The 19,458-nt window shown below is 43.2% G+C and overlaps 1 protein-coding gene across 1 annotated transcript; it reads left to right on the forward strand.

Moving 5' to 3' along the window:
- On the forward strand, nt 1–18,448 carry mtx1a (metaxin 1a). Its single transcript, XM_040118772.1, has 8 exons — nt 1–141; nt 7,840–7,909; nt 7,998–8,077; nt 13,242–13,334; nt 13,420–13,602; nt 16,208–16,284; nt 17,008–17,165; nt 17,759–18,448. Exons 1-8 carry the CDS (start codon nt 61–63, stop codon nt 17,989–17,991), a joined length of 975 nt encoding a protein of 324 aa, XP_039974706.1. The 5' UTR covers nt 1–60; the 3' UTR covers nt 17,992–18,448.
- The last annotated feature ends 1,010 nt before the right edge of the window (nt 18,449–19,458 follow it).

A 19,458-nucleotide genomic window follows, 5' to 3' on the forward strand; every position in this document is an offset into this window, starting at 1 on the left:
TAGTGCGCGATAACGGCGGGAGTTTCTCTTCCGGAGCGAAGAGTCACCGTCCGGCTGAAGATGGCGGCACCGGACGAGTTGTTTTGCTGGGAAGGAGACTGGGGTTTACCATCCGTCAGCACCAACTGTCTGGTCGTCCTGGTGAGTCTCCGTCCACACCGGACCGGACCGGTTCACCGGGTGTTTGTCGGCGTCCTTCACACGCACAGACACGGGTTTAAGAGCTGGTACCGGCTCAGGGAACGGCGGCAGGTAGCGGACAGTTTAACCGACAGACACCGAGAGAAGACAGTGAAAAGACGTCAGGAAGCCGGTCAGAGGGTTCCGGTAACGGAGTGCGACCGGTTACACCGGTTAAACCCCGTCTGTTTGTCCCCGGTAACGTAGAAATCTAACGTTTTCCGAATTATATGAAATCACAGCGATTTCTTTTCCTGTTGTAGTAGCGCGGAGACCGGAGAGGCATCAATAGAAAAGCGATTCCGTCGGTTTACTCGTTAAAACGCCGAGCGGGTCGTTTTTCCGTGTTCATGGCGGCTGGCACCTGCCAAAAGCTCACATCGTCAGACAGGTTTACACTCGGCTGGTCCACCCAGCTGAACCTGACCCGGTCTGACCCTGCAGTCCCGCAGAGACCCGCCCTGCCCAAGGCCAGGATGTCAGACAGGTGTTGATCCACCTGGATGGTCCTTCTGGAGGATGCGCACATGTCGCAGTTACCGGTTGGTTTTTTTCCCCCTCTACTTTCAAGTTGCCGAATCAAAAAGGAAAGTGAGTTAACACGTGAAGAAGCTGCAGGGCTGGATTTTCTTCCTTTACCTTCACAAATCGACCAAATTGGGAATTTGGCCAAACGTCAGTGAACTGAAGGAGCATCGGCCTCCGAACTCCCGTACCGGTCCGGTTGCACCCCGGAAGCAGCATTTTAACGGTGCCGCTGGTCGGAGGGGACCTTTTTCACTCCTCACTGTGCTGCTGGCCAGTTCAAGCTGTAACTTTATTTTCTATTAACTGACAACCAGTAAGTGCAGCTGTCAGTAAATGCAGTGCAGTGCAGTCCCTCCAGACTGTAGTGGAGTAGAAGTGTAAAGTAAAAGTACTTAAGTACGTCACTTGAGAAAATGTATGTCGTTGGAAGAGGGACTGGTCCACTTGTTAAGAGAGTGTGAAATCTCAGCGGCAGTGATGTGATTATTGACCAGCCGCAGCGGCCGTGACCCCCGGTGCTGCGGGTGAAAGACTGTTAATGACATGTAACATGAGTTATTGTCTCCTACTGGAGGTGCCTCTCCCTCTAGACCCATCTGTAGCCTCAGTGTTCCGTATGTTAGTCCGCAGCCAGGTCACGTAGGCCTCGGTCGGACCGCGGCCCAAATCCACTTTTTGGCATATCCAGGTTCTCTCTGGATTGCTTTTCGGAAAGCGTGGACCCCGTTTGGAGGTGGTTTGAAATGCAATGTGTGGACACGATTCTAAATCAGATCAGATGTGTAGGCTGTAATTCTTCATAATACAACCAGAGGGCCCCGAAGTCTCTTCAGACCGACTCCACACAGACTCCGGTGGGTCAGACGTGTTCAGCCGCCATCATCAGACTGACCTCGCCCGGCACCTGAATAGTCCTGCTATTTTCCGCAATTTTTCCCGACGCGCTTATTTGTTTTGGTCATTTATCAAGAGAAAAATTAAAAAATTCATTTCTATGTAAAGTTTTGCAGCTGTTCCTTGTCATACGTGATAATGAACCGAATATCTTAATGTTTCGGACTGTTGGTCAAGCCAAAACCGGTATACTGAATATGTCAGGTTGAGTTGTGGGAAAAAGCCATTTTTTACTATATTCCGACAATTTGTAGACAAACTGTTTAATTTATTGGGAAAATAATCAACGGGTTAATTATAATGACAATAATATTTGCATTGAGTTGCAGGTCTGTTTCATAAAAGTGACAATTTCTTCCGATGTTAGAGGAGCTGTTACTTATCCTGCTGTGAAACACTGTGGGAAACCGTTGCTCTGTATGGATGGTAAAAAAAGATGAATTCCGGACCTACTATTGATAAGCAATAATACAAAGCGAGGTCATTAAATCCTGTTAAAAAGCTGAATTTTTCACCATCCACCACCATGTAGAAACTCTTTTCTAAAAACAGATGTATCTTTTTTAATCAACACTTAAATCAGGCTGAAAAACACTGGATTTGTCCTTTTAAGTAGACCACCCAGAATGCTTTGGGGCCACATACAGACAGACAGTGTTTCCATGACGGATGTGGTCCTGACAGCATGGTGACGGTGTGGATACGTTGATCCTGCCTGCAGACCGCGCTGAGGGCTGCAGCGCTCCTGTGAGTGATTAAACCTGACCGAAACATGTTTGTGTTGGCCTGAGATCTGAGAGCAGGGCAGCAGTGCAGTCTGGTTAATGACGGCTCTCCTGCGCAGTGGTTGGAAAACACTGATCTGCCGCTGCTGCTGCCGGTTTTTCCAAACCTCTGGAGGAGCCTGAAACTGCTGCTGGTCTGGAAACCTCCAACGACAGCACGCCTCATTGATTTAACCCAAATGTTCCAGACCACAGGTCTGTCTCATAAGGCAGATTACCAGTTTAACCAGTTTAACCAGCCTCAGTAAGTCAAGGGGACCGAATGAGCCTGAGCCGGTCCCTCCAGACGCACCTGGTCCTGGTTTAGTTTGATACAGAGTCCCTCCCTGAAGGTTTCTCCTCACCGCCGTACTGTGAACGTGAGTCTTTTTACGTCATATGTTGACACGGGACTCATGGGACGTTAAAGAACCATCTGTGGCCCATGGCTGCAGAGAGAGTTTCACCGTTTTCTTTCCTCTTTAAATGTCACTAATTCAATTAAAGAAACAAATATCCAGAAATCTGTTTATTCAAAACACGAAGGAGGCTGACGGCCAATCAGAAGGTGTTTAATAAGTATTTTCTCCAGACGGAGGCTGTTACATCCCCGCTACAGACCAGGTATCGTAACCACTGACAGAGACGTTTCACCACAGCTGACGTGTCACGGCTGTTCACGTGTGTAGTATGTTGCCTTTTACATGTCTACATATTCATTTTCAGTACATATGCCACAAAGACAGTGGGCGTCACTCGCTGTAATGGAACCAGGATGTCACGATTAAATCAGCTGACGGAGCATCTCGGCTCGTCTCTGCTACGTCACGCTGCCAGACGGCGTCGGTCACTTCGTTTACCGCTGCGGGCATGTGTCATATCAGACGTTGATCGTTTTATATCTGTTGGTCCGTGGCAGCATATGTCGCCGTTTTCTTCTGTGAGTTGATGTGAACACTGATTGATGTCTCAGACATGAAGCCGGCTTCATGAAACAGACTGATCCTGGTTCAGTTTGTCAGGAAGCTTTTCACAATAAGAGCTGCTTTTCTGAGCCTCCTTTGTTAAGCAGCCCTCAGGACCAGACCGGTCCGGATCGGGATCAGAGGAAGTTAATATTGACCTAAGCCGATGGGTTCAGCCGATCAGTTCTGACGTCTGTCACCGTTTGACAGATTTACCTCTCACCATCATAAAAACCTGACCAACCCTCCTAACCCTGACAGCGATATGGTGTGTTCTTGGTTGAACCGCTGGACACCAGGATTTTTACCCTGTGAGAGGTCACGTTCGGTATGTATCTAAGTCACAATTCTTTATAGAAACAAATATTTTCGATCCATATCAAGATTTTGTTTACGTTAAAAAATGACTCGATCGATAAATTGTAATCAGATCAGATCATTTATTAACTCCCAAATACTGACATCAGTATCTGCCTCAAAATACAGCATCAGCCTGGCTATAATTATAAACAACACATAATCATATCGTCACGTCTAAATCAAATGTCTATTCATGTACGCTATATTTCCAAAAGTATGTGGACAGCCCTGACCACATACTTTAGTGTCCCTTTGGCCTGGGTCCATTTCTTCTAATAAAGTTGCCAAGTTTGAACTTGACGTACGCTGTGTTGAGAAAGCTCTTTTGTTCTAGAGATGACTGGTTCAAACCCCAGCAGTACCCATGAACATGTTTAAGATTTTCAGACTGAGGTGAAGGGAAAGTGACCCCCAACACCTCCTCATGATTAATGACCTGTGACTGTTGGACTCTACAGACTGAGACAGACCGAGACAGGATGATGAGGTGTGTTTTTCCTTCTGTACTGTCTCCAGCAGGAAGTCTGCAGCTCTGCTGGCTGTTAAACTCTCAGTCCGAGTTATTATTAGAGATTTTTACTGAGATACTCACAGCTGGACTTGGACTCAGTCTGAGCCTGTTCATGTTACAGACCAGCAGCTTCTACAAACATGTTCCTGTGTTAAAGATGGACCTCGTGTTTGTGTCTGATGAGGATGTTAGGGCAGAAATCTTCCTTCTTGCACAGCGGGGCTCATTATGTCCTAATGAATTCATTTTGAAGGACATGCTGATCATTGATGTGTAAAGGCATCGCCTGATTGACTGCAGGGCCGCTCCGTTCTGACCTGCCCCTCTTTATGTTACCTTGAAGGTAATTTAACATGTCGGTCTCACGTCTGATTGACTTTCACTGACTGTCAGACCTGAAACATTCCCGTGTCATTTTCAACACGAGTCTGACCTGACCGATGTCAGAGAGATCTGATTATACTCTCCTCTCGTCTCTTCCCGTCACTGTCTTATACACAAAAACGGTTTGATAAAGAGAAGATTTTAAGTTGTTGACATTCTGCTCAGATCAGATCCATAACAACCACTTTTGTCCCGTGATTTGACCAGAGCAGAAGAAGTTAAAAACCCTGGTACAGTAATAATCTGACCAACAGTTCCACTGTTCATTCATGAAGCTGTGTGGATGAATACACGAATATTCAGTAACAGGCTTCATGTACAGCATGTGAGCAAATAGGAATTAAACAAGAATCCCAGCTTAATGTGCTGTCATTAATGTGTTCTTTCAGATTTTATAAAACAGCGGCAGAATTCCCTCTCTAACAGGGCTGCAGCTACCGATTATTTTCATCATTTGAATTGGTTAGTCTATAAAATGTCAGAAAACAGTGGAAAATGCCTGTTAGGAATCCTCAGAGCCCAGGGTGACGTCCTCAGATGTCTTGTTTTGTCCAACCAACAGACCAAAACTCAAAAATATTCAGTTTACTGTGACACGTGACAAAGAAAAGCATGAAGTCATAACATTTCAGAAGCTGGATCCAGCAAGGATTTGGTATTTTTCCTAAAAAAATGACTAAAATGATTCAATGCTATGTGTTTTGAGAAACTGACTGAAAACTGATGGTGAATTTGATGGAGTTTCAGTTTCTAAAAATAGTTGCTGGTAAATTTTCTGTCGGTTGACTAATCGATCAGTTGACTAATCGTGGCAGCTCTGCTCTCTAATAGCATTAAATGGTGATAAAATGTGTGAGTGGACTCACTGTGAGGAGTGGAGGCGAGCGTAGCTCAAGCTCATGATGGTCATGAATCAACTCAGTGAAGCTGGGAGGAGCATTAATGTAAAGTCTCCTGTGTCCGAATGACAGAAAGCATCAGATGACAAAGCAGCAAAGTGACATATTCCAGGTCTGAAAAGACACTGTGCAAGTTTGGAGTCATAATTTGTTTATGAAACACCAGGTGCTGAAGATACAACACAGTGAAAACGCCACAGAGGACGGTGAAATCTCAAGACAAATGTAAATTGAACAGACACACTTGTAGAATTATTATTATTATTATTATTGTTATTATTGTTAGTATTAGGTCCCTGTGTATTACTGAGGTAGACTGACTTTACATTCATCCTCAACACACACACTCAGTCAGCTGTGTTGTGGGTAACACAGCTGCGTGTGGTGTTGGTCTGTTTCTCCGTGGAACAAACGTCTTCACTCTCATCAAACTCTGACTTCACAGCTGCAGATTTATGAGGAAATTCTTCCTCATTTTTTCTGGTTGTAAAAGCTAGACGAAGCTCTTGACTCAGAAAAAACCTTTCCTTATTTTTTGTTTCCAGAAGAACTGAGTCACCTCCAGCATTTACTGTAAGAACTGTGAGCTTGAAACTGCAGACAGACCCTGGGCTCTGTCCATTTATATACTACTTACAACTACTATGCCCACGCAGACTTGTATAGATCTTTATAGTGCTGTGTTTCTGCAGTCGGTACACAAAAAGTTCAAGCATTCACTACACAGCCTCTGTAGTATATCTACAGAGGCTGTATAGGCCTCTATACATTTCTTAAATCTGCAGGTGACACAGCAGTGGTAGGTTTTTCAAAGTCAGATGTTGATTCTGTGATTTGTTTTGAGAAACTGACCGAAAACTGATGGTTAATTTGATGGAGTTTCAGTTTTTAAATCTGGGATCGATGTGATATTTCAAAATTTGTCGACACAAACTGAAATTTACTGGGAACTAAGGCCACAACCTGCAGCAAAGACCATTTTTCATGTGTCATTTAAATAAGTTTAGAATGGTAAGAATTGTAACAAACTACAGCACATTATAAAGACAGTACGTTCATTTTTACAGTAACCTTATTTTAAGGAAGCCATATTGCATAATTTTAAAATGACACTGTATGAAATGACAGTGTTGAGGAGTGTGCGGCAGTGATGAACCTGCAGAGAATTATCAGCTGAATTCAAAGCCAATTCTAAGCGTCATGTCTGGTTTCCTCCAGACATGACGCTTAGAATTGAGGCCAAACAGTTGAATCCTGGTTTCATCAGACCAGAGAATCTTGTCCTTTGTCTTAAAGAGTCCTTTAGGTGCTTTTTTGCAGACTTTCACTGAGAGGATTCTTCCGTCTCGCCACTCTGCCATAAAGTCCAGATCGGTTGAGTGCTGCAGTGTTGTTTGTCCTTCTGGGACTTTCTCCCATCTCCTCACAGGATCTCTGGAGCTCAGCCAGGGTGACCATCGGTTTTCTTGGTCTCCTCTCTTACCAGGCCCCTCTCCCACCGATTGCTCCTTTTGGCCAAGTGGCCAGTTCTAGATAGAGTCCTGGTTGTACCAGACTTCTTCCACTGAAGAATTATGGAGACCACTGTTCTCCTGGGAACCTCCAATGCATCAGACATTTTTTTGTAGCCTTCCCCAGATCTGTGCCTCGACACCATCCTGTCTCTGAGCTCTGCGGGCAGGTGTCCTTCGACCTCACGGTTTGGTTTTTGCTCCGATATGCTTTGTCAACTGTGAGACCTTTTTACATGGAAAGGTGTTTGACATGGTGTTTCCACATCACGTCCAATCAGTTGAATTTACCACAGGTGGACTCCAGTCAAGGTGCAGAAACATCTCAAAGATGATCAACAGAAATGGGAGGCACCCGAGCTGAATTTCTAGTGTCATAGTAGAGGGTCTGAATACTTATGTCAATGTGATACCTCAGTTTTTCCCTTTTAATAAATTTAGAAAAAATTTCTAAACCTCTGTTTTCTCTTTGTCATTATTGATTATCGAGTATGGACTGATGAGGGGAAAAAATTAATTTAATGATTTTAGCATTAGGCTGCAACATAACAAATTGTGGAAAACTAAAGGGGTCTGAAAACTTTCTTTTTTTGAATGCAGTGTACATATGTTTGAACTTTATAAATTCACTTCTGACTCATAACTTTGGTACTTTGTGTATGAGGGTTTCTGTGTGTGAGTAGATCAGAGAATGGTTTACTATTGTTACTATCGTATATTATTATTATTATTATTATTATTATTATTATTATTATTATGTGAATTACTTTCCTCCTTTGGATGATAAAGTTGAATTTTGTTTAGATTAATGTCGTTGACCTGTGGCCTGTTTCGTCTCCTCAGGCCTACGCTCAGTTTGCAGGAGCTCCTCTCAAACTTCGCAAGATCTCCAACCCCTGGAGGAGTCCCGGCGGTGAGACACATCTTCATTCACACCAACACGCTCAAGTTTAGTTTCCACAGATTCTCTCCGTAACATGTTGCATTTGTCTGCTTCGAAGGTTCTCTTCCTGCTCTGAGGACCAACCAGAAGGAAACTCTGTCCAGACCCTCTGACATCATCATCCACCTCAGAAAGCAGGTAAACACCTGTCCATGCATCAGGGCTGATATACACTGTGGTATTTTGACATTATAGGCAGTCTATCATTTCACTTTTGAAAAATGATTTTTAGCAGAATTTTTTAAATGGAAGAAATTTAATTCTGATATTTGATCCTTAAACTCTTAAGACATTGAGTCAATTGACTATAGACGAAACGATCAGTTGATGGTGGGAAACCTCATGTTTTTTGGCCTTGCTACCGTTACAATTATTAAACGTTATTCTATACGCGGGGTGCAACTAATGAATTATAATGTTTAGAAATTTGCTCTACAATTCAAACAAAATGAAGTTTTAAATAATATTATTCAGAAATTACAGTGATATGTACTAAATATTGTTGCTTTGTGACATGCCGGTCTGTAAACTCTCAACAAGCGTCAAGCAGAGTCACTTATTATCCATTCGGTATTTATTCCAGCAATCTATGATGGATACATGCTTTATTAATCCTGAAGGAGATGAAGACATCCAGTAGCTTATCCAGCACAGACAACACAAAGCGGTGCAAACCAAACAACTCAAGCAGTCGTTATTTTCGATTTGACTCAAAATCACTGTAAATGGTTTCCCTCAGCGATTCTCTCTGGTATAAATAAAGGGTGACGTGACATAAAAAGGCAATAATGACCAGTAACACGCAGAAAAAGACCAAATAATAACAAGCAGATGAAATATGATAAACTCACCACCGTAACAATTAAATGAGAACACTTTGTGACTAATAGCCCTGCCATGCACTCCTGCACTACATGGCCAATGGCCCCGTACATACACTAACAATCTAATAGGTGTAGCTTGTTCAGCTTTACCTGTATACCACAGCTATGTGTTTGCGTTTACTTATATTTGTTTGGCTCAGTTTCTTTGTTCGGCTTTAAGTCTGTCTCTAAACCGCAGGACACTGAGACCCAAATTCCTCGTATGCATCCACACAACTTTCCAATAAAGCTGATTCAGAGCTGTGAGATCCAGACGTTCTCCAGTCAGATCTTTATTAGCAGCCGTAAGGTCTCAGCTCTGCTCTCTGCCGACACATTCTCAGTCTGAGGTGTTTAAGTACGAGGGGCAGAGTCGGTGTCCCAGTACAGTGGAGTGTGGTTTTAGTGGAGCCGGACCAGTGTGTGTCTGGAGGCTCTTGTCAGGTCCCTGAGCTCTGCAGCCGACTGGAAAAACTCATTAACCACCAGGAAGCTGCAGCCAGAGACACATTCCAACAGAGCTGATAATTCTCATAAACCTCAGCAGGACCAGAGCTGCTAGAGAGCAGAAAGAGAGGAGAACCAGTTCTCTGCAGAACTCTGGTGGAAGAGTGGAGTTTCACTTTTATAAAGAGTGGAGAAAAGTTTTCAGGCAGCAGTCGTTCAGTTACCTGTAAACCTCAACTGTCAGTACCTGAACCTGTCACTTTCACAAATACACATCAGAGCGCAAACAGCTGCTGACCAGTGCTGGAAAGTAACCGGTACTGTTCTTAAGTGTCATTTTCAGGTACTTGTACTTTACTTGAGTTTTTCCTTTTTCTGTAGTTTTTAGAGAGAAATATTGTACTTTTCACTTTTATACTATTCTGATTGAGATGTTACTTAAAAATCCAAATAATAAGCTTAAGAGACACAAAGCGTCGCTAAAGATTAAACCAGTGTTTCCCAAAACATCAGTGTGTAGTTGTGTTTTCATTGTCATGTTTCAGATGTGTATGAGTTTTTAGCAGTTCCACCAAAGACTGATTTCCTCTGTAAACTTCTCACATAGTTTCATTTAAATAGTTTGAGGCAAAAAGGTAAAAGTATGCAATATTTCACCAAAACAAAAAGAAATCAAAGATCAGAGAACAGATCAGTGGATCAGAACTGTGTTTCTTCTTCTCTCCCATGAATCGTCTGACGACCCCTCAGGTTCACCTGGTGACCCTCTGGAGGGGCCCAACCCCCGGGTTGGGAACCCGTGGACTGAACCATCTACCTGTCTGTGACGTAGCTAAAAGCAGCTCCACCTGGAGCAGCTCCAGCAGTAAAACGCTGCTAAAGCCTCCGTGACTCAGGATCAATGATCTGATAACGTCAGCGAGAATCAGAGACCAGTCACAGGAGACAGGTCCCTGCACAATGAAGTACTTCTACTGTGATAGTTTAATTACAGTTTGGTGATAGTATTCTGTACACCTAAGTAGGAGATTTATATAACACTTTTACTTGTAATATAGGAAGTATTTTTACAGTTGTTGGTACTTTTATTTAAGTAAAGGATCTGAGTACCTCTTCCTCCGCTGCTGAACCAATTTGTAGTTGACAAAATGTATGTCCCGTGGACCCATGAGGATCCTCGTGACCATGAGTTGACCTTCTGGGAGCTGATGGTCACTGCTTGAGCTGCATTTTCATACAGACAAAAAGCGTAAATTGGAAGAGGTTGTCAGTGGATCAAGACACATTCACTGGACAGAATCCCATAAATACCTACAAGGAATCTGACTTTTTGTCCAGTCTACAGTCTGTATTTTCACCTCTACAGAATATGTGTGTTCATGTTTGTCCTCTGCTGGTTTTCCAGCTGAGAACTTGAGATGCCATCCACGGGTTCAGAGAGCTGGTCAGGAACTACAAACTCGGTTTCACACTCGGAAATCAGTTTTCTGTTGTGAGGCACCTCCTTCGACCTGACATAAATCTCTGATACACCAGCTGACTCTGTGCTCACGTTTGAACAAGTTTTTTCTTGATGATCTTCAACTGGAGTTTCCTTCAGATTAAGCTCCTCTGACCCACATTTCCCTCAGCAGAAGTCAGGTCTCTGAGCCAAGCGCTGCCCTCCGCATTCATTCACCAGCACGCAGGCAGCTGGAAGACATTACCCAGCATGCTCGGTGCCTCCACGCTGCGGTAGGTTGGTCAGGAACCGCAGCGACAGGAGAGCTGCTGAAGAAGCTGAGAGGAGAAAACTGCTGGCTTCACGCTCCACTGGAGATTTAACTCACATTAATTCACTGTAGTCACACTTCATTCTCATTCTCCTTCTTCATGTTTTCCAGTCAAACTGCTCAGCTTCCACTTCAGTCAGGTCTCAGTTCAACAGCTGCATTTTTTCTAGTTTGTTCATCTTTACTTTTATAATTTTATCAAACCTAAAAAAAAAGCGGGATTTCCTTGAAGTTAGCAGTTGGTGTTCCTGCCCCACAGAGGAAGATTCTATAGGAATCTGGTGACCTTCTGGTTTTTTCTGTACTGCCCCTGTTTACATGAAAAATCCCTCTCGTACACAGGAAATAACAACACCTTTTGGTTGGAGTGTTTGAGCATCATGAAAATATGCATTTTGTGAAAATGCATTTCTTCAAATAATTATCAATAATTATCAATTCAATATTTATCGAAAAAACCAGCACAGGTTGTTGTTTTTCACAGTAACTCAGACATTAAAAAGAAGAAAACAAATCTGCTCACTGATGAATTGGTCGCTCCGTCTTGAAGTCATCCTTCACACTGAGTGATCGTGTTCCATCCAAAATAACACTGATAAAACAAGGCTTATAGTGAATGGGTTTGAACTGCAAATTTTTTTTTTTTTTAAACTCCCCCCTTCATCCTCCCACAGCCATCTGGCAATGTAACAGCGTTTGGCTGCTCACCAAGATGTTTGTTCGGTTGGACGTCTGTAGACAGCTCACCTTCCCGGTGACCACTAGTCAGCTGACTGAGTTACTGTAGTGAGTCGACTCCTCTCTCATAATCATTTTCTCTGACAGTCCAGCTGTGATTCTTGGCCGTTTGGAAGATTTTCTCCCTGGTTCATTTCTGCAGTGAGGACATCGGAGACGCTAAGAACTTGTTTTCAGGTGTCATGAATTTATTTCCTCTGTGGCAGCAGAACATGTTACACCAGCTTTCAGAAACTCCTGCAGGTTAAACTGGTCTTTTACACTTTTAATTCTGATTAACTCAGAGAGACTCACCATAGACAGACTTGAAAACACTCACTAGCCTGGCAACATAAAAAAACAACAAATAACCCATATTACAGCACTGTAAAAGACTGTAGTTAACTGGTATCACTCCATTCAAAAAGAACATCTGTTGTAATGAAAGAAAATGTAATTGTGTAGTCCTGAAATACAAGATAACCTACACTTTTAAAACCAAAGTTTCAGAAAAAAAAAAAAGGTCTTATATTAGGGCCAGTACGGTGTCCTTTCTCTGCGGAGCAGTAGACAACTCTCAGCGTAGTTTTTTCCATTATAAGACTAGGCACTGGGCCTAAGTCCATCGAAAGACATGTACACAGTAACACACACTCACACAGACACACACACAAAAACACACACACACATCTCCAGCTTCACAATAGAGTTGTTTCTGCAGACAACCGAGCTGATGGTGAAACTGAGCTCTGATCAGCAGCAGATCTGCAGCTGAAACCTGGAAATGAACATCTGGCAACATCTGGATCTGAAGCATAGCTCACTGAAAAAATGTTTTAAGAGTATCAGCTACAGTAAATCAAGCTTGATTAAAAATGTTTATTTTGCTGAATATGCCACCATTATCACCACCATTGTATTAGTGCCTTACATGTCTCATTGTGCTTAGCCTCCAATTTATTATAACTAAAACTAATAGAGAATAATCAATATAAATCCTACCTGTTTAGTCAAACCCTCACTGGTATAAATGTTGTGGAGAACATATTAGAAACACTTCTGAGTTAACAATTAAATAAATATAATATATTTGGATATTTGCATTGGGCCACGTAAAAGACCATGTAAAATTTGTTTATCGGTTTATGTTCTTCATGATGCTGTTGGTACGCATGGTATTTTGTTTATGTTCGGCATAGAGCCGTGGATTCAAGCCTTTCTGTGTACTGCCTTTCTGGGTCGGAACCAGTCGAAACACTTTGACTGCAGACATGGATGGACACTTGGTATGAAGTAGCTCATTTGAAGCACACTGAGACCATTTTTTAAGGGATCTCCATCCCCTCACGAGCATTTCACTTTTATAGATGTATCATATACTATCTGCAAACTCAAAGGTTTCCTCACTGACCACAGCACCAAGGATTCAGTGTGTTTCCTGGTCCATTGTGTTTTTCAGGAGGTGTTTGTTCTCTCAAAAAAAATCTGATTTGTGTTTTTCAGAAGTACAACGCTGACTATGATCTGTCAGCCAAGGAAGGAGCCGACAGCCTGGCCTTCATCTCTCTGATGGAGGAGAAACTCATGCCTGCTCTGGTGAGAGACAAAGAGACATCGGACGCTAAAAGAAAAACCGAAAATGAGCTGTTCCTCTGTTTAATGCGGATCTTGTGTTTCATAGATCTACGCATTCTGGATTGAACCGAAGAACTACGTGGACGTGACTCGCCACTGGTACGCCGAGCACATGCCGTTCCCTCTGAACTTCTTCCTGCCTGGACGAATGCAACGCCAACAGCTGGAAAAACTGCGACTGCTGCGTGGAGACGAGTGCCTGGAGGCCGGAGAGGAGCTAGAGAAGGAGGTTAGGACACAGCAGAAAATCAGATTTTTACTTGTGAATCGTCTTTCCCCTGAAATTAAGCTCCTCAGTGTGTGACGTAAAGGGTCATGAGATCACAACCTTTGCAAAACCTAAACACAAAACCACTGTATCTAAGCAGCACATGGTCTTTGTGTTCACCTGAGTTTTTTGTGGAAGAAACAAGACTGACTTTGATTCTGTGTTGTTTGGCTGCAGTAACGTCAGAACGTGCAGCAGCTCAAAGGTTTTCCAGTTTGTATGGAGATATCGTTTCCATGTGTTCTGGCCATTCCTTGAAGTGGTTGGAACAAATTTGCAGAGAAGGAAAAAACTCTTCAGTGGATCTTTCCCTTGGAAAATCGCTGTTATGGAACTATCCATGGATTTGGAAAAGGTCAAAGTTCAGACAGTGTTAGGGGAAGGTTAACAGCCAGCGGTTTGTTCTGTTTACATGCAGTGACATTTGTGGTGAAAAGGCCAAAAAAGGAGGCTAAAAGCTCACATTTTGGTGAGATCCAGGATGGAGAGGCGTGTAGGACTCTAGACCCTACAGAGGGACCTGGAGCTGAGTGAACTTCAGTTAAAGCTGTTTATTTCCCTTGCCAACACATAGGTGACGACATTGGTTGCTGACATCAGTATCAAATATCAGAAGTTAAAAAAAATAAATAAATTTGAGAATGACTGAAGATTAGAGTCTTTATATATCACACACTATAGGATTTTATCTGCCCACTGTCGACACTAACTGACCGAGACTGGAACAAACCTGTTTCATCTGACCCAGAGTGGAAAAGACCTGGTCCATGTTGGTCCCATCAGTGGTCAACTGACGTTACTCAGCCACTCAGCGTCATCTGTCCTGGTGTGAACAGGGTGTTCTTGAAAAACAGAGTAACACATAGGTTCAAACAAATTTAATCAAAGAATTAATACGTTTGGACTGTGGGCAAACCTTTAGCTTCCTGTAGACCTCCTTCAGGATACAACATCAGGTTTGCCTCAAGACAAGGAATTTCTGGTGAATACTCACAGGTCCCAAAAGATGAACACTAATTGGACAAGCTAGCCTTAACTCAAGGTCCATCTACTATCCTTTTCTGTAACTTTCAACCACATCTCATGGTGTTAGTATGAAGCCTTGGAATGTTGTATGAACACTTAAATTAATAATTAAGTTACTGGAGTTTGTGATGACAGTGGGCCAACTGGGTCAATTTCAGTTCAATGATGAAGACCATGAAATGTTTGAAAGCCCTGAAAAAAGGTCATCAGTGGACCTTGTTTTAAGATTCTTCTGACAAACTATGATGCCCAAAGTCAAGAATGAACTTAAAATGTTCAAATAAAATGATTTTGGTGACCTTCTGGACTTGCATTGGACTTTCAGGCTCCACAAAGGATAAAGCTTTTGGAATTAATTCCATGGTCTGTTCTGTAAATCCTTACTAAAGACAAACTTCACATTTTCAGTCCCACTACTGGCAAGGTCTACTAGCTAATTAGCTAAGATGACTAGTTCAGGTAAAGAGATGTGACCTCAGTATAGTCTGGTTCTAGGGAATGAAGAAGGAATTTTCCTGTTCCTTTGGATCGTTTACTTAAGGAGCTCTGTAGTGGAGTTTTTAACAGGTCTCAAAGTCCCATTGTTCATAAAAAAGAGAAGACTGTGGAATCTTTCAGTTAATGGATTAGCTGGAAGAAACCCACCAATACATGGTTAATGTGAAAGGTTGCTCAGATCTTTAACAGTTACATCAGTATTAGTGAATCAGAGCAGCTGGCTGTATTACAACTGTTCACACAGTGCACAGCTCAAGAACCTGCTGGTGGACGAAGCCCTGAAGGTGAAGAGGGAGGCCATTTAGGATTGGCTAGACTAGGAATCTCCGGAATCAAGAGCCAGGTACCAATAAGCCAGGAAGAGTACAGCCTCTGCTGTCCCGAAAGCAAAAATGTCAGGAAGGCCATGGAGAGAGGGACTCTTTATTGACCTCAAAAAAGTTAAGGCAAACCATTGGAAAGCTCAAGAAGCAAAAGGAAGGACCTTGACCAACCAGCAAGGTAGGAGAACTGCTAATTTGGGCTGAGGATACTGTCTTGCAGTGAAAAGAAAACCTTTTCTGGAAAGAAGACTCTGTCTGATTCCGGAGGGGCACGTGAAGACTGACCAGTTTCCAAGGATACTAGAGGGGTCATAGGAGTTGCCAATCCAGTATTCTTGGTTTTGTGGACTTAGAGGCTGATGCTGTAATCCTGTCCTTTGGGGTGTCTTTTGAGGGGTACCTCAGGAACCTTGGAGGCCTGCTAGTAAAACTCTACCAGACATTGCATAACTAAAGTGAGACCTGTATCAGTACAGTCAGAAATAGGCTTGTCCTCAGTGGTTCGTTAAACTCTGCCAGAACAACACTGATTCTGTTAATGGCTAAACCTGGCCATAAAACTGATTTTCAGTCAGTTGTCCAATTACTGTTGAGCCTCTGAAAAGGAGGGACAACACTATAAACCGAATCTTCAGCTGTTGACCGCAGTGTCGCCTGTCTGTGTCGACGAATAGCTAAAATGTGAACAGGGTTTTTACTGTTTGTGCTGTGTTTTTCAGTTGTACCATGATGCTGCAGAGTGTATGAACCTGCTGTCCCAACGACTCGGCTCAAACAAGTTCTTCTTTGGAGACTCGTAAGTTCATCCAGACTCGTACTCTTAGCAGGGCGGGTTAGTCTCGACCTCAAAAAGTAATATCAGGATAGAAGAAGATTCTCAGTCTGCCAGGTCATAGGAGATTCAGAAGTGCCCAATCAAATACAACTGGACCTGCTTTAGATTGTCCAGGTGTGACCACCCTACAGAGGTTAAACAAGCTGGACTCCCACCAGTTAAGCAGAGCTGAAGAAGCCTTTGGGATGAGGAGCAAAATGCCTCGACTTAGTCGTTAGTTGAAGCAGCACTTAGATATGTTTTAGAAATCCTGCTAACAAAGAAAACAACTAGTCATTAGGACTGAAAAGATGACACTGTCCGTGGAGCTGATCAGGTTCAAGCTCATCAAATGCTTCAGTGGTTCAGGCTCAGGTCAGGTTAACACACAACCACCAATGCTAGATATTATTTAGCTTGTTGTCTGTAAACATTTAATTGGGTCTTGTCTCCCATGCATAATTACATTTACTATTAGGCTATAGTATTAACTACATAATGAAAATTCTCAAAACTGCTAAAAAACTGTGTATTTGACCATATAAGACAGATGTTAAAATGTCTCTGGCCCAGTTATTAGATGTTGGAGAAAAATTGCAACTTTTGATTTGGACCAGAAAACGCTGGAGGGATGCTTTTAATTTGGTCTAAACTGTTCACAAAAAGTGATTGAATAAAATCCGGTGTGTGACTTTGCTTCCGCAGGCCTTCGTCTCTGGACGCCTATGTGTTTGGTCACTTGGCGCCCGTTCTGAAGTCCAAACTGCCCAACGGGAAACTGCAGCAGCATCTGAAGTCCCTCGACAACCTAACCAACTTCTGCACCAACATCCTGTTGCTCTACTTCCCCAGAGACGGCCGAGGTGAGGCAGACTTACCCCGGCTTGGACTGTTTGATAAGGGACATCAGACCTGCTGTAGAACAAGTGTAATCATCTACTGAGAGCTGAACTTTTTGTTTAAAACCTGGACAGAGAAAACAGGGTTTTCCCCTTCAGAATAATATGCTGGTTTCTGATTTTAGGAACATTTATAACTGAACTAAAGTGCTGAAAGAAACAACAGTTCAAAGTTTTGTCCATTTTGAGTCTGGCAGCATTTTTGTCTCTGAGATGTCTTGGACTCAAACTCTTATCGTTTATCGGCATGAGGTTTGTGTAAATGACATCATGTAAACTGTCACCGCTGAACAGTTTGTCTCACTGAGGACATAACCTGGAAACTGTTTGTCTGGGAGGAGAGAAAATGGAAAGCGTGAGGAGGAGATTAATGTGCTCATGTAGGAAAAAAGCTCCCAGATGTTTTAGTTGGTTTTTTTTTTGGTTTTTTTTTTTGAATACAGCTTGCTTCCTTAAATTCTGGTATCTCATTTATGGTATGGATCTTATTTCAGTCTTATTTAAAACCATTGCTGATGTCCTCCATGATTTATTTAATTTTTTTTATTTTTTTATAGAAAGCTCCAGTCAGAAGACATCCTCTCAGCCTGAAGGCGGAGACTTCGACCACGTCCCCAACAAGCGGAGGAAGCAGTTCCTGTCCGCTCTGGTGGCTATGGGCGCTATGCTGAGCTACGCCCTCCTGACCGGAATGGTGTCCATCCAGCAAGTCCAGCAGGGGGCGCTGGAGGAGCCGCCGGACCTGGAGACCATCGGATCCCACGACCACGAGGAAGAAGGAGACGGCTGAGGGGGACGAACAGATGCCATCATTGGACTTTAAGGACGGAAGTAAAAATGTTCAGGATAAGATCCAGAAGTTTTTACTGTCACCAAAGAAAGTCACGGGGGAAGTGTCGGTATGAAATATCCAGATATAAAAACAAATAAAGTTCACCAACACATCCAGGAGGAAGATGTTGGTGACGGTTTATGTACAGAAATGAATTAAAAGATAATTCTCTGTATAAGTGGAGCAACATAATTTTTTCAAATATAACTTTGGTTAAATTTTGTTTAAACTTTTGTTAAATTTTTAAATTCACGCTTTTAAGAAGAAACATGGATCGGCCTTTTCTTTAAAGATAAATTAATCAGCTATTTTTGGTTCACAACAACGTTAAACCCAGCATAGTTCAGTTTCTGACCTGTTTCTGCCTTGAACTGAAGTATCATGAGAATAACAAACAATAAATCTACAGATGAAATAACCAGACTTTTCCTTTTCTAATCTGCTAACTTCTGCCATCTGATAATGAGCTGACGTGGTGAACTGGATCATTTTCATCACTCTTCATCGGCTGACGATGACGAGGACAAAGACAGAAGATGGAAGTGAGGATAATGAGACGAAGGAAATGGTTAAAAAGAAGAAAAAACAAGATCAATGTCAGGACAGTGGCTAAACAGATGAAGGAGGAGGAGGACCATGAAACTTGGGCCAGCAGAGGAGTACTGCCTAGCACCAAACCCAGTATCCTGTCTTCATGTTGGACGATTCTGCCCCTCGCGACTTGCGTCCACTGTCGCCATTCAGTGCCAAAGCAAAAGGTTGTGTCTTTTACGTAGAGAGGGGGCCAGTAAGGGTGTGGAGGTTGGGCTGGTGGACGGACGTATTAAACGTCTGACCAGAGTTCATGTCCCATCACGGAGCAGCAGTTAAAGTCACTATTTTATGAGCGTCGTTGCCTAACCCGAATCTTACTGTTGTTGCCCAGCACAAGCACTGCAGAGAGAGAGACCTCGAACAGCACTGGCACTGAGACTCCTCCGGGCTTCGAGGAATCCTGTTTGGACATAGTGTTGCTGCACCTAATTGGCAGCGAAACACAGGACACATGCCACGTCGGCGGACAGTGTGACGAAGCAGGGGGCAGTAGGAGCCAAGGGCCCCTCAGAGGTAACCCCCCCCAATCCATGTGTGTTGTGCAGAGAAGTGAATGGAATGGATGACTTCAGCTTGCCACCAGAGCCACACCCCGCCCCCGAGTCTCCGTCCTGACCGGGTCTGGACCCCGGGGACATACAGCTGCACATGACGCCATCACACAGGAATCCTGCCCTGGCTCCTGTTCACCCCGCTGCGTGTTGTTAATGCGAGTGTGTGTTAGCTGCTCCCTCTGCTCGGTGTGTCATAACGTTCCCCCTCCTGTCCTGGGTTTAATGAGCTGATCTGGAAGCAGTTTGTGGAGCTGAATTCTTTCTCCTCTGGACGAAC

Source organism: Xiphias gladius, chromosome 22 (assembly GCF_016859285.1).
Source record: "Xiphias gladius isolate SHS-SW01 ecotype Sanya breed wild chromosome 22, ASM1685928v1, whole genome shotgun sequence".
In the NCBI taxonomy this organism is placed as follows: domain Eukaryota; kingdom Metazoa; phylum Chordata; class Actinopteri; order Istiophoriformes; family Xiphiidae; genus Xiphias; species Xiphias gladius.